The sequence below is a fragment of the Thunnus thynnus genome, chromosome 7 (genome assembly GCF_963924715.1).
Source record: "Thunnus thynnus chromosome 7, fThuThy2.1, whole genome shotgun sequence".
Classification (NCBI taxonomy): Eukaryota; Metazoa; Chordata; class Actinopteri; order Scombriformes; family Scombridae; genus Thunnus; species Thunnus thynnus.
In genome coordinates, this window is record NC_089523.1 from 8,403,836 (window position 1) to 8,418,504 (window position 14,669).

General features: G+C 39.5%; 1 protein-coding gene across 1 annotated transcript in view; it reads right to left on the reverse strand.

Moving 5' to 3' along the window:
* The window catches only part of lsamp (limbic system associated membrane protein), a 202,328-nt gene that overhangs the window by 68,188 nt on the left and 119,471 nt on the right, over positions 1-14,669 (reverse strand). Inside the window, exons 2-3 of the mRNA XM_067594145.1 lie at positions 2,839-2,983; positions 1,682-1,769 (exon numbers count right to left, since the gene is read on the reverse strand). Coding sequence (XP_067450246.1) covers positions 1,682-1,769; positions 2,839-2,983 — 233 coding nt within the window. The remainder of the gene's footprint in view (positions 1-1,681; positions 1,770-2,838; positions 2,984-14,669) is intronic.

The following is a 14,669-nucleotide window of genomic DNA, read 5'->3' on the forward strand; positions in this document are numbered from 1 at the left end:
ATTTTTTCTGGTTTATCAGCAAACCATTACAAATATGTGGCACAATAAAAAGGTGAGGTACATTTCCAATTTTCTGCTGGGACACACAAGCAACAACAGTAATTATCTACTAATAAGATATAAATGATGATATGTTGCTAATTGCAAGCAAAGTAATCACAACTTAATCTACTGTAGGTTCAAATGAGGATGTGTTCAAAGTTTGGCCGGTATATTAGCAGATTAGCTTAGTTTAGGTCTGTGGTGGAAGAAGTATTCAGATCCTTCATTTAAGTAAAAGTACCAATACAGCAATGTAAAATACTCCATTACAAGTAAAAGTCCTGCATGAAAAATACTACTTAAGTAAAAGTACTAAAATAGTAAAGTAAAAGTACTCATTTCGTCCTTCTGACTGACATATTTGGATTATTAATACTGAAGTATCAATGTGAAAGGAAAGAAGAAAAAACAAAGTTCTGGTACCAAAATCTGTTTTAGTTTATGGACTTTTTCTCTAATCTTTGATTTTGAAATATTGGATCATTTGAACATTTATTGAAATGAAAGCATGTGAGAAGTTTAGAGGGAAAATCAGTATTTGGTGGAGCTGTTAACAACTCATAGACATCTGAAATGTGACCCCGACTACACACTGCTTTTTGTAAGATGTCAAAAGCCAAAAAGGTTGGAAACCACTGGTTTCATCTTTAACAATATGTATTTTAAAAGCTTGTTATATTATCCATTGTGTCAAATCTTCATTAAAAAGGAACTAAAGCTGTCAAATAAATGTAGTGGAGTAGAAAGTACAATATTTCCCTCTGAAATGTAGTGGAGTGGAAGTATAAAGTAACATCAAAGGGAAATACTCAAGTAAAGCACAAGTACTTCAAATTTGTACTTAAGTACAGTACTTGAGTAAATGTACTTAGTTATTTTCCACCACTGACTATCAGCACATGTCACTTCCCTACAGAATTACAAAAAAGAAATGTGAATACAGAACATGGCTGTGCTTCTATGTCAGCCCTCTCTGGTACAGCAATTTGATGATGTTTTAGAACAGCTTTCACTTTCATCTCAAGAGCTACAACCTTAAAACTCCAAAGATAAATATTGGTAGACATTTTGCCAAAAAGAAAGCTTTTGCAAAAAATCTAAATTTCCACCTTCTAGGCCTTGGATCAAATCCTGCAGCATCATTTCTCTTTCACTGTCTTCACGATTATCTCTGGCTCTCAACATTCATGCTGCCTCCATTCAGGAGAAACAACTTCCTATTCTTTGAAATGGAAAACTGGTGCTGAAGGCTTTTCAAATGCACTTAAGATTCATTTGAACTTGAACAAGAAATTCTGTTGCTGTAGGGGGAAATTCATGACATATAGCTTTTTTCCCCCTGATAATAAATATTCATATATTTTCCTTGCAGACACCTTAGAAGGACACATTTCCATATTTAATAATATAGAGAGGTGACACTGACGTCTCTGACTCTTGAGACATTTGTAATATGATTTAAAATGTGTAAAAATATAACAAAGGAAATTTGTAGTTGATGAGTGCAAGCGTCTGTTCAGTACATAATATGTTTTATTGACCCACTTTTCAAGTATATATCTTTCCAGCTGGCATGGATAAGTGGCATATTACATGTATATTTTGCTGCTGGTATTTAAATACTGTAGGTACAGCTTACCTTGTACAATGAGGTAGACCAGTGAGGGCTTGGGTTGCTGCTTAGTCTGTATGGAGCAGGTGTACGACCCCTCATCATACACATCCACCTACACACAATAAAGCAGAGTAATTGTTATTTTATTATTTTGAATGTAAATTTATTTTCTTACTATCAAGGCATTTTTTTCCAAAATGCTGTATGACAATGTATTTCATGTTTTTTCTTACAATATCTGCTCTTGAAATGCAAACTCCACTCATAACAACTAAAGCGACATATTTACGGTTATATTTAGGCGCTCATAGAGATTGTTCACCCGTGAATTGAGGCATGAGACAGGATGACTTTACATTTTTTTCTAACCTTAACCAAAGTGTTTTTGTTGCCTCATACATACTGTAAATGTGGTGCTTCCTACAGTAAAAAAAAACCAAACATTGCTAATGAACACAATCCAGGCAGCAATACAATAGGTAATTGGGAAAACAAATTAGTAGTATTTAAACATAATTTCTAGGAGACACACATGCATAAACACTAAATCAACAGAACAGTTAATTTTTAACTAAACCAAACTTGCATACACCCACACAATCTCTCATCTCTTGATTGTGATTGCAGTTGCATTTAACCTCATATTTTGTTCTGTATTCCTTGTTTTGTTCGTCTTGTTTTCTACATCCAAATTGCAACTGAGTGTATACTACACCCTACACCACACACTGTGTTTTGTCTTGCATTTATGCTAGGCCTTGCATAAATTTTGTTTGGAATGTTTGATTTATTTCATTTGAGCTGGTGGCCAGCAGATATTTTCTAAGTGTTCTAACTGTCTTCTCATATTTTCATGCCTGGGAAAGCACACAGGAAGTGTTAAATCAAAACTTCAGAATAAAGTAGAAAGAAAAGTCTCTTCTGACTGAATCTGCTGCATAAATAAATAAATATTTAAACAACATGGCTCCAGATTAATCTAAAAAAAAAAAAAACATATTTAAGACAAAGAGTGCAGTTTATTAAGGTCATGTTTTATGAGTTCTGAAGGAGGTCCTTGAAAGTAAAACATTATATTCTCTCCCATCTCTTAATGCAACTGTCACCCAAATCCAGCTCGTGATAAATCAGATTTGTAAGGATTGTTGTCTAGACTGGCTCAGTTTTTAGGTCAGTATTACCTTTTGTATGCGCAGGCTGTACTCCAGCTGTCCTTTAGTGACCAGGTCTACTCTGGGGTCCAGAGACCACTTGTCCTCGCCGGCAAAGATGATGTTGGATCGATTCAGCCAGGCCACCTTGGATGCTTTGTCATCAACGTAACACCTGCGGGCACATCAAGAACAAGTGATGTGAGGAGAGGGAAATAGAAATAGAAGTTTTGGTTTCTCATTAGGGGATGCAGAGTGAAAAAGTCATGAAGAGAAGGGGCAACTAACTTCTTTCATTTAGGAGGAAGGTAATGTGGAATTTTGTAGTTAGGAAACAAACAAATAACAGCAATTATGCAATCCCACAGAGTAGGCGGGCTATATGAAACCCAGAGGTGTGAGGCTTTAAACAAACAATCATGTCTTAAAATAATGGGCCAACATGGGTATATCACTATTGCAATGCAATTCAGCAGAAGGGTAATCCAGATTTAGTTAACCTCATCAGAAAACTCAGCATTCCACTCCTGGGATAGCAAAAGAAAACCCAAAGTTGAGGAGCATCTCTTTCTCTTTCCCACCCTTATTCATCCCTTTCACACTCTCTTCCTCTTACTCCTCCTCTCTCATCGTCACCCTTTACCATCCCATCTCAAGTTCTCAGTCTCCTTCTTCCTCTCTATGATAAATACATCTCCTTTAACAGTGAGCGTATTCCTGTGGATGAGAAAGGACACCAGTATCCTCTTGTTTACTTCTTGTTGCACACTGTCAGAGCATTATGCCAAGTAAGCGCGAGCTAAGACATCTCGCACAGGAGGGAAAGGAGCCGAACGTCTGACTAATGAATAAATGTAAATGTGAGAAGACGTCGGAATCAATGAGAATGGATATCAGCCGTAATACAAGCCGACAGTGGATGCGCCTCACATGCAAATACCAGCAACTCCCCGAGCCTTGGCTGCGCACACTGTTGGGATACATGAGAGTAGATTAGCAAGGCAGTGGAGTGAGGCTGTCTTTGGCAGGTGACCCCGGGTGATGAACAAAAGTGGTGGTGCAGTCACCCCAGCCTGTTACCCAGTGGGAGCTGGATGTCAGATTTGTTGAGGGCTTGTACTCTCAGCTTGAATCCCTGTTGATGTTTCTTCCCTTTGTGTGAAATCCAGATAACTCACTGTACTTATTGACTCGCTTTGACATCTACCTTCTAATTCCCTCAGTCTGAGGTGTACATGTTTATCCTGTTTAGTTTCAAATATCTTCGGGGCTCTAAATAATAGAAAGACTCGATTCAAAGGCATCCTAAGCTCAAACACATTATTCTTATAATAACTGAGAGAAAAACTGACAGTGCAAGCGAACTTTCCCCCAAATCTACAGAGGCATTCTGTGATTCCAGAGGAAACACCGGGAGTCTGACTCACACAGTTTCTGTCTATATAATATAGATCTTTTTATGACTAATATTTAGCTTTAACCGCTGCAGATCATCAATGAATGATGGTCCCCTGCCGTATGCAATTCATGCAAGTTACATGTTCAAACCCTCAGAACTTTATTTTATATTCTAGATAAGACTTCAGCCTTTTCAAAGATCTTTCAAAGAACAAAAAAACATCTTTATTCATTCCATGGAAATGTCTATCAATGTGCACAAAACATGTAGTTACTTTACCAAACACTACTGTGGTATACTGTGCTGTTGTTTCAATTAAGCGTTGGAACAACTGGATGCAGAAGATACACTGTATACAACTGTACACGACATTGTTCTACAGTGTGGGAGAAAAAAAAAAAAGGTTGATGCAATCAGTTACTAAGTTCTGATGTGTCTGTCTTTGTTCAACACCTGTTCATCCAGTATGCAATTATGTACTGTGCATTTTCATTATACATTCATACTTAATTATACCTCAGCATGGCATTTCCTTTTGATCAAATATTAGTTTGACAAAGCTGGTTTTGTTTCTTCACTAAAAAAGAACCACAAAGATGCATATTTGCTTTATTAGAAGTCAAATCAATACGAATACAGAATGTAACACTATTGACAGATTCCTCATGATTATGTATGACGGGTTTGTTTTTAAATTAAATTTTTAAAAAGGAAGCTGCTTCCTGTGTGTATAAAGGTTCTAACGCTGTGATTGACAGTTCAACAATCCCTCCTTTTCTAAATGATAATTGTAGCGCCGCCACCTCATGGAAAGGGCAGAAGATGGTATTTAGCATTTAGAAACTTTTAAAGGGATGTTAAAAAAGCAGGCCAGACTATGTGCAAAAAAAGGTAATAATTATTAACTAAAATATTAATGACACAGAGGCAAAAATGAAACCTGGGAAATTCAACAAAAATAATTTAAGATGAAGCAAAGACCAAACAAATAAAATGTGCAGCCTCACAGCAAACTGCCACCTTCTCTCTTCCCGACTGACCACTGAATGGCATTTCACCTTCTCAGCCTCACCTAATTGGAACCTACCACCTGCTCAGGTGAGTATGGGGGTGAGCTACACACATACTAAGCTTTCAAAGCACACAGAACACAACACAATTATAAACACTGGATTTTTTCTGTGACTGCTGACAATCAGAATCTACTATAAGCACGCAAACAGTTCATAAATGCACAAAGTGCAACCAAATGTCATTTACTGCTGAGCAGTTTTACCTATCTTCCCACATCCTAACAAGGCCTAGTCCCTCGCTGCTAAGGGGACTTAATGATGCAAACCTGTTTCCTCTCTCCCTGACTGAGCAGCTGATCTACCTGCAGCAACACAGACAGAGCTACTAAAAGAGCAGACAGAGTGGGCTGATCCTTCTACCAGATCATAAACCTGTGAACAAATATAACCCACACATATTCAATTCAATTATCTAAAAAAACTAACAGACATATTAACAAACATTTGACTGAAAATAAGATGATTTAACACACAGAACAATTCTAATGTTGGGGAACAGGGACTAGTGAAAAGGGAAAAGGGAGAGGAGCAGCCTTCTGTTTTTTTTGTTTGTTTTTTTTTACAATAATGCTCTATATTAGTGAAGTATAGACACTTCACAATGACAAGTTGAACATCCTTCAGGTGTTTGCACTGAAGCAATAAACTGACCTGGCTGACTGAATGGTTGCATCTTGTTTGTTTTTTCCTGCAGTTTGCTTCCTTTCCTCCCTTATTACCACTCGTTTCCTACTGTGAAGTAACCGGTGGGAGGTGAAAAACCAACAGCAGTAAAGTGGGAGACAGTAGGAGGAGACGTGAACAGAATCAATGACACTGGTTTTCCTCATTTGTAAAAAGAAGACATTTGTGTCTCTCTAAAAAACTTTATATTAAACAGCATGCTGTTACTGAATCCATCTGTAAGTAAGTCTGCACAGGTGTAAGCCGCCGCATTAGCCCGCCAGACAGAATATGACAGATTTGTCATATTAGTTTGTGATATTGACCGTGTCTCTTACTGTTACTGATCTCAAAGATACTGAATGTATTCCTTGATTCATAAAGGTGTTTCTGATGACAATACCCCTCAGGGCCCAGCCCAAGCTTTCGCATTAATGTAGAAGACTCTAACTGAATCTTTGAGTTTTTAATTTGAGGTACAGCAATACTCTAAAAAAAACAAAACTCCCTATTATTTGAGTTAATTGCACAAAATTCATTGGATACAATTATTGCCAGACACTGACTGATACCACATACTGTCTTATACATTACTATCTATTATTTACAGGGAACAAAGTGACAGCCTTAGATGATCTTGTCACTCTCTGCAACGTCTGGGGCAAAGGCTTTTGTTTAGTACATTTGAGGCTTTCTTTTGGAGATGTAAAGCACTCCCGACTGATGATTTGTAATCGCTAGAAACACAGTTCAGAGGCTACAGAAATAATACTCAGCCTATTGTAAACAAAGATTCATCATGCAATTAATATGTAAATGGTAGAGACTTTAAACTCCTCGACTGGATTTGAGATGAGATGGAATTTGTATAGAGAGTGGGTATGTAAAAGAAGCAGCTATTATAATACAATAAAACTTTACAAAAAAAATATGGAGCGATAAAGTAAACAAGAACAGTTTTGCATATTATATAAACACATGAGAATGACATTTGTACAGCAGGCAGTTTAAAGATTGTGCAATTTAATAGAATTAATAGTTTCTCCTGTATAAATATCCATTTGTGTATTCATTGTTACAGAACTACACAACAGCAGTATTATGTAACATTGTATAAAACAAATCAATTATATATTATGTCTTTCCTGTTTTTTTATACAACACTTGTGTCATAGTGAGTCTCCTAAACATTTGTCTTGGACAACATAAATGAGGAGTTCAGTGGGTTACTCTGCTTATTTAAAACATTTTTGATGTCTTATGATCATCACCATGTCCATTTTTGTCATTTTATCTGAGAAATCTGGCTCTAATATGTTCAAAATTGTAAAATAAGCATTGACAAAATGATGACTGTCATTATCTAGCACTTCTTTTTGGTTTATGAAATGTAGCTGTATTCTGTGATTTGTTAGTTTTGTGAAACATAGTTGAGATTTGAACTTCTAGGCCACTGTAAAATAACATAAAATAAACTCTTGAAAGAAAACTCCTGTATCCTCTGTCAGAGGTACTTTGAAGGTAATATCAAAGCAACTTACTATGATTCCCAGTTCTGGGACAGCTGTCAAAATTGCATGGTTTCAGTTTCCAGGTCATGCAGGAAGGAGGACGCAGTGAAATAAAAGAGGAAACATCTGTACTGTAGCAGGATGCACCCAATTAAACCCCCTGTCTAAGTGAGACAAGCATTTTCAACTGTGGCTCCTCCAAAACATCATGCCAGCTCTTGGATAAATACAGGTGACTGGGACTATTAATCATCCAAATGCCCCTAATTGTATTACCTCCTTTCAGTTAGCGGCCACCATATGCTGCTCCATATGGGTCAAATAAATAGATAAATAAATACACAACACATGGTGTTGTACTGTACATGCCACCACACCGAGACTTCAATCAAAGCCACATTCCATGGTTCCAAATGTTCTCATCTTCACTTGCCTCATCTCTTTCCCTCTCATCTCTTCACACGTCAGCATCACCGCTCTTCCACTTCTCTTCCTCTCCTCTCTTTCTACCCCTAGCTGTGTTTTCTCACTCTATCTGCCTCTCATCCTGGCCCTCCTCGCTCCTCTCTGTAGGTTCTGTCTCCCCTCTCATCTCTCCATCAACACAACGGAACAGAAGTGGACAGCATGGAATAGAAATCAAAGGGACTATTCAGTGATCTGTGCTGAGGATCGACTTTCTCGGCTACCTCTTGCCCTCTTCTTTGTCTGTCTTCCTTCGAAGTGCTCAAACCTCCAGAGGGTCCTGACAACCCCTGGTGCAGAGTGTAGAGCATGCTCAGTAGTAGCTATTTCCTGTTCTCACTAATGAGCGACTGACTGGAAAGCAGAGAACTTCCTATCACTTGTCAGAGCAGTTGTCGGCCTGTAGCTCTCACTTCTTTCCAGCGGTGTAGCTGTCAAGGTGTGTCTAGGCAGGGCTGGGTTTCTCAGGCTGTGCTGGGACCCTGCTGGACTAGAATGAGAAATAAGAGCTTGGCTGTCTGCGGCTGCTGGCCTGATCTAAGATGCGTTCAACAAGTCGCTTGCAGGGAACACGATTTGATTGGAATGGCGAGCCACGCTTGAACGATTTGTAATGAAAATCCATCCCATTAACTGGCTGCAGCCCTCACAATGATGCAGTAACTCAGCTGTGTTATTTAGCCAGTGTGACTTTATGTATTTGAATATTTGGCAAAAAATCAGCCCTTTTTAATCACAACAGCATCTCCATATTCACAATCCTCTGCAGAATCCTCTCCGAGCCAATAATCCTCTGCGGAATACATGGTCTCTGCTAAAAAGCTTGTAAATGCTAGCAAATATTTGCTGATGCTTGTAAACAAAAAGCCTTGTTAAATGCACCTTTTTTTTGTAACTGGATTTTACAAAGTGGCATTGTTGTTTATCAGTCCCTTCAGAAGACCTGGACTAGGTTTAGGCGGGGTCTGCTTGTGATGGATGCTTAGGTTGCTGTCCTGTACTGTTTTACCCTCAGCTTTGTTGATGGATGCTCTGCTGTGCTGTATTATACTCTTTTTCTACCCTGCTTTGCTGTGCCAATATGAACTGGCCAAGAGGCTATGGCTGACAAGGGACTGTGTGGGCTGACAGATGCCTGGGCTGGAGCTGCTGAGCTGGGCTTGTGTTGACAGGAGGGCTGGGCTGGATGGATCCCTGCTCCAGGGCTAGCCGTGGGGGAGGACCAAAGAGCAGGCTGGAGCCAGGGAGTGAAACTGTAATGAGAAGAACGATGTGCCAAGACTGACAGAACAGCCACACCACCCGCTATCGCCATCAATACCCTGTTCTCCTCATCTCATCTCCTCTTTTCACTCTTTTTTTTGCCTCTCTGACACCTCTCGCCCCTTAACAAAACACTTTTTTTTCTCTATTTCCTCTTTCTAGTGTGTTTGTCTTGTTCTGCCCTCCACCTTGATCTTGATCCCCTCCTCTCTCCTTCCTACCTTTTATCCTCACATTGACTGGCCAAACTGTGTCACAGCGGCCGAAGGTGTATCTGTGTGCATACGTATAGGGATTTCTCTGTGTGTTGTAGATACCCTGATATACCTGCCATACGGAGAGAATTTGAAATCTTTTCTCCGGAAGAGTCAAACAACTTGTTTCAGCAATCAATAAAGATTAAGGGCAGGATTGGCACACCGGCTGTCCGATCGACCTCATTCCAGCCTGGTGGGCAAGAGCCGCCAAGCCGAGCCACGAAGTTCGGTGTCTTTGTTATCTATAAGCATGTGGCGGGGGGCACAACAGAGTGAGGGAGAGAGACGGAGAGATTGCCAATCAGACCAACAAACAGAGAAAGAAACGAAGCGCCATGAAAGAAAGCGACACTGAGAACAAAGCTAAAGCTGCATACCAAATCAAAGTCAGGTCATTCCTTTATAGCCCTCAAAGCACTTTCTTGCCCTAGATATTCTCTGCATAGCAGGTTAAATGTATTTCCGGTAAGGTCTAAGTTTGTCCCCTAGGACCAGGCTTAGCAGAACAAAGCATTTATTGAAATACCTGCTGCAATGCTGTCTTGCTAAATAATTCCCTTTCTTTCCCCTTTTTTCTATATCCACCAGCAACAAGATGGTTATGTATCACTATGCTAAGCATCACACAAACACGTTAACACAATCATGACACTTTCAAGGTGAATGTATTGTATCTGTTCATGTGTGTGCGCTTGTGTATGTCCCCCTTTTATGTTGTGTTAATCAACAGTCAGTGGGTAAAATCTTCATTATGCCTCTGTAAATCAGTGTTGACAAGGGTGGTAAACAGGTTACATTAATAATTGTGATCTCAAAAGAAGGTGCAAAGTGTTAGACGCTTGTTTGTGAAATTTCCTTTGCAGGCTTAATGAAGCATTTAAACGGAGGAATGATGACGGTAATGCTTGGAGGGTGTTAAATTGTCTCTTTTCATTAATAGTGATTTTAAACAAAGCTGTTATCAACAGGAGGAGCCGCACCTGTGGGCCCCGCAGATGTCACAGAGAGGTGAGAAACACTGACCAGTCTCTTTCTGTCTGTCTCTTTCTATCTGTCCCTAAGATCCGCGTACAAAGATGAAGAACATAACAAGCCCTGAAGCTGTTTTAACCCCTTTAAATTCTTCAAGACCTGCTGTCAGTCACTACAATCCCTTCAGCTTGTGCCCTCAGTATTCCCTCCCTACAGCGAAACCATGTAGGGAAATCCCCAATGATGCAATGTCATCATAATAGAGTTGGAGTAACCTTTGTTGATTTTTGTATTCTACTTCAGAACCACAGAGAGCCACAAATTCTCATATAATTCCCCCATCATGAAGCCCCCCCACCTTGGTTGGCATGCATCAGTGCTTACAGCAAGCCATTAATCACGGCAGGAATGATTGTTTTGAGACTTGGCCAGCAGACCTAGCGGGGGGAAATTATTAATCAAAATTGGTTACAAACAACTTAGAAATTTTCAGGTCTGGTTGATTCAAATTTGCTCGGCACAGGTGTGATTTCACCTCTAAGGCTTTACGAGTGCCAGGGCCGTTAAATTCTGCGTGTGTCGTCTTTTTTGACATTTCTGAAGCCGCTCCAAATAGTCGCTGTGTTTCGATCTACTGTTAAGTGCGAGATTTTGCATCTGCACCGCAACTGTCGGACGCCGGTAGAGGAAGGCAAAGGCAAAACATGCACAATTGGAAACAAACATTTCACTGCAGAGCTGAGTTCATACTGTACATGCTGGCAGCGCAGGAAGCCTGACACTTCTCCTGTCAGTCTAGCTTCACTCTGACCCATTCATCCTCATTCAGTTCCCTCTCCTTCCCTTCACGGTGTGGTGTTTTTAAGCAGGAGTTTGAGGGAGAAGTGGTTGGATGTAACGAGCCCATGACAGATGGTGCCTCATTGAGACGTAGGCAGGAGGATCTATGGCAAGGGCTGGATGCTGCTATTAAATCTCAGGAGATGTACCGTGTTTCCTCTCTCCCTTTTTGTCACTCTTGCTCTCACTTCCCTCTCTTTCTGCTGTTTTATACTTTCTCTTATCTTCAAATCTTTGCACTTCTCCCTGTGTACTCCTAATTTATTCTTGCACCTGTCATTTCTCATTCTCTCCATCACCATCTGTCTTCACCTGTCCCGTTTTGCATTTGTTTCTCACTCTCCCCTGCCTCTTATTACTCCCCCGTACAGCTGGAGACACACTGTACAGCACAACTGTCAGCTAGTGTATGTAGGGGGACAAAATAACAGTAATACTAACTTAATATACTACTGTACCTTTGTGAAGTTAAGCGCACGTGAGAAGTGTTATTTCAACAGCTTGTATAGCACAGCATCAAGATATCCCTGTACGTGTTTATGCCTACAAGTATAGTATATATCTGTGTGGATTTGTGTGGTTGTAAGTATAGTGTCAGTATAGGGTGCATAGTGCTATTATAGCTACTGTAAGCCACATGCCTCTTATTGCTGCAAATTACACTAATAACTCCACAATTACTGGCTGCAGTGTGTCGACCTTTCCCACCCACCGATGTCTTTGCGCAGCATTCCTCTCACCGCAAACAACCTGCCCTTATTATTACGTGATGTCACATACAGTAGGCCTCGTCTCTAAGTGTGACACGCTGTGGAACAACTACCTCATTTCTCCACTCTCCACGTTCACCTCTTATGCGATCCATCACTGTGCTCTGCTCTGGCGCATTACGGGTAGAAAAAGGTGAATCAGTTGATGATGCACTGCCAGCGAAAGAGAGCAGAGGCAAGAGGGAAAAGATACTCTTATAAGTGCTAAAATACTCCAGACCTGGCTGCCTCTACTTAGGCTGGAAATGAAATGCAGCATCATAAATTCTGTCTGAAATGAAATAGGCTTATTTGAATTTGTTGGCCCAGCACAGTATTTATGTTTCTTGGGAAGGCTTCTGATAATATACCAGAAAGTAGAACTAGCACGACCTGCACTACATCTCAACAACATAGATTCCCCGCAGATCTAGTGGAGCTTTAGCAAAGTTCAGAAAAAAACCACATGAATACAAGCTGGAGCTTTGCTACCTTTTCTAAGTCGCAGTCTTTTTTATCTCAAAGGTAACACTTTGAACTGAAGATGTGTCTTAAATAATTTTGGTGTGAATCAGAGCTTGGGGCGCAGGTCGTTTCATCATCATTTCCTATGTGAGAATTGGCTTTTATACTCTCTTGCTACACTAATCAGCATTTCTCCCTTGTGGGCTAATTTTTGAAAGCACAGCCTCATTAAGCGGGTTGTGAGGGATCCTATTTGATGCTGCATCTACAGTGTGCACCGTTTAGTCTTGCAGATGGACTTTAAAGGTTAACCAGCAGTGGTATGGGAGTCAGCCTATCAAATGCAAGATTGACAAGTGTCATGTCAAATGAGATGGTCAGAAAGGTCACCTGTGATTTGTTGCCAGTGATGGAATGGATCATTCACATGCCGGTGCAGCGGGAGAAGGCAAGAGGTTGACAGCTATTCTTCATATCTATATGAAATCTAACAGGCACTTGGAGGAGCTGCTTATATCATTTAAATGCAAACATCATACATTCAACACATTCAATACAGGGGCCTTGAAAAATAGAAAAAAAAATGAAAAGAAAAGGGTTTTTTAGCATGCCAGAGATTAACACTGACATTATCAAATATCATACTTTTAATTTTTCACACTAAATTGCCTTAGGCTATGAACAGTAGTCTGATATCACAATTATAAGAAAACTGAGTTTTTACAGTTAACTATTGTTGCTCCCAATGTTAGTTTCATATATTCATGTAACTGGTTTTGTTTTCCATACCTATTACAGATTTAGTTGATGCATATGTCCTTGAATAAAAATACAAGGATATAGCTAGGATGTCTTATCACACTTGAATGAGTTGCTAGCTGTGACAGTGTGTATTTACATGCTTTCATAGTCACAGTGTTCAAGCTATAAGGAACAAACACACAGCTGTAAATGTAATCTTGAGGAGGAGATTTGTTGGTAAACACGAGCTCTAATAACTCCAGTATTCACATATAAATTACATCTAGATACTGTATTCACTTTGCTTGTTTGGTTGCATCCTTCAGACAAAAATTGCTTTTGAGGACCAACCTCCTGTTGTTCTACAAGATCAAATAATCGTATAGCCATGGCAACAGTATAACTTATCACAATCCCAACATATAGTATGTTGCTATAGTTCTAATATTTTGTCCTTTGCATGTGGTATAATCATAATTAGACTTTAGCAGAGCCATTTCAGATTGTAGTACATGGACTCAGAATGAATCCCTCTGCTGCTGCAAAGGTCTTTCATAGCACTTAGCAGCAAGGATAACTCATCACTTCAAGTGGTCCCCTGAGTCTGTGCAAGGCTAACTAATGTTAACAACCACTGTATGCTGCAAAAGGCTTAAGTGTAAAAAGGTTTTGACTCTGTCGGTTCCAGGCTATTTCTTACAGTGATCTTTAATTATGTTGACTCGGTATCTGTCTGATCAAAGAACAAGGGAAACATGAGCCTAATGGACTTTGTTATGTAGGTGTTGATCTCAGTATCCACTGTGCCGTATCACAATCCCTGATAACATGGAGGCTGTGACAGCACATTTTTAGCCTTTCAGACTATGATCTGATCCAGATCAAACCGCGTAAGGATATTTAAGCGTAAATTTATTGATTCATTGATTCATTCATTTAGTTATTCATGCAGCGAGGCACAGCCCCAGATGTGCTATTAAGTTCAGCCGTAAAATTCATTGCCGCAAAATAATGATATTTTAAGACCATAATTTAGACTCAGCAGGGGACTTATAAATGAATGCAAATAAATTATTATCTAATCTTTGACCTAAATTACTGCTTAATTGCATAGCAGAGGCCCAAGAGATTAACAAACATGAAACGCTCGTCTTTTTAGCACCTTGTCACTTACTATGAACACTCCTTAGATCACAGAGAAATTGTTTAATAAACTATTCTGAGAAAGACTTTTTTTTAAAAAAAAAAATACTTGCATATTGAGAAAATACTGTAATAACTGAAAGTGCATGTATAATTTAATATTGCTTCTCTAACATGCATTAACCTAATGGTCACACTCGATGTGTCATTTTATGCAGAAACCATACTTTGGTCCTGTTCATTCTAATGCAAGTGCAGTAATTTTTATAATTGATTTACAGGCGAGTTCCTTTAAGTGCTCTCAATTTAAGCCCTTCGTG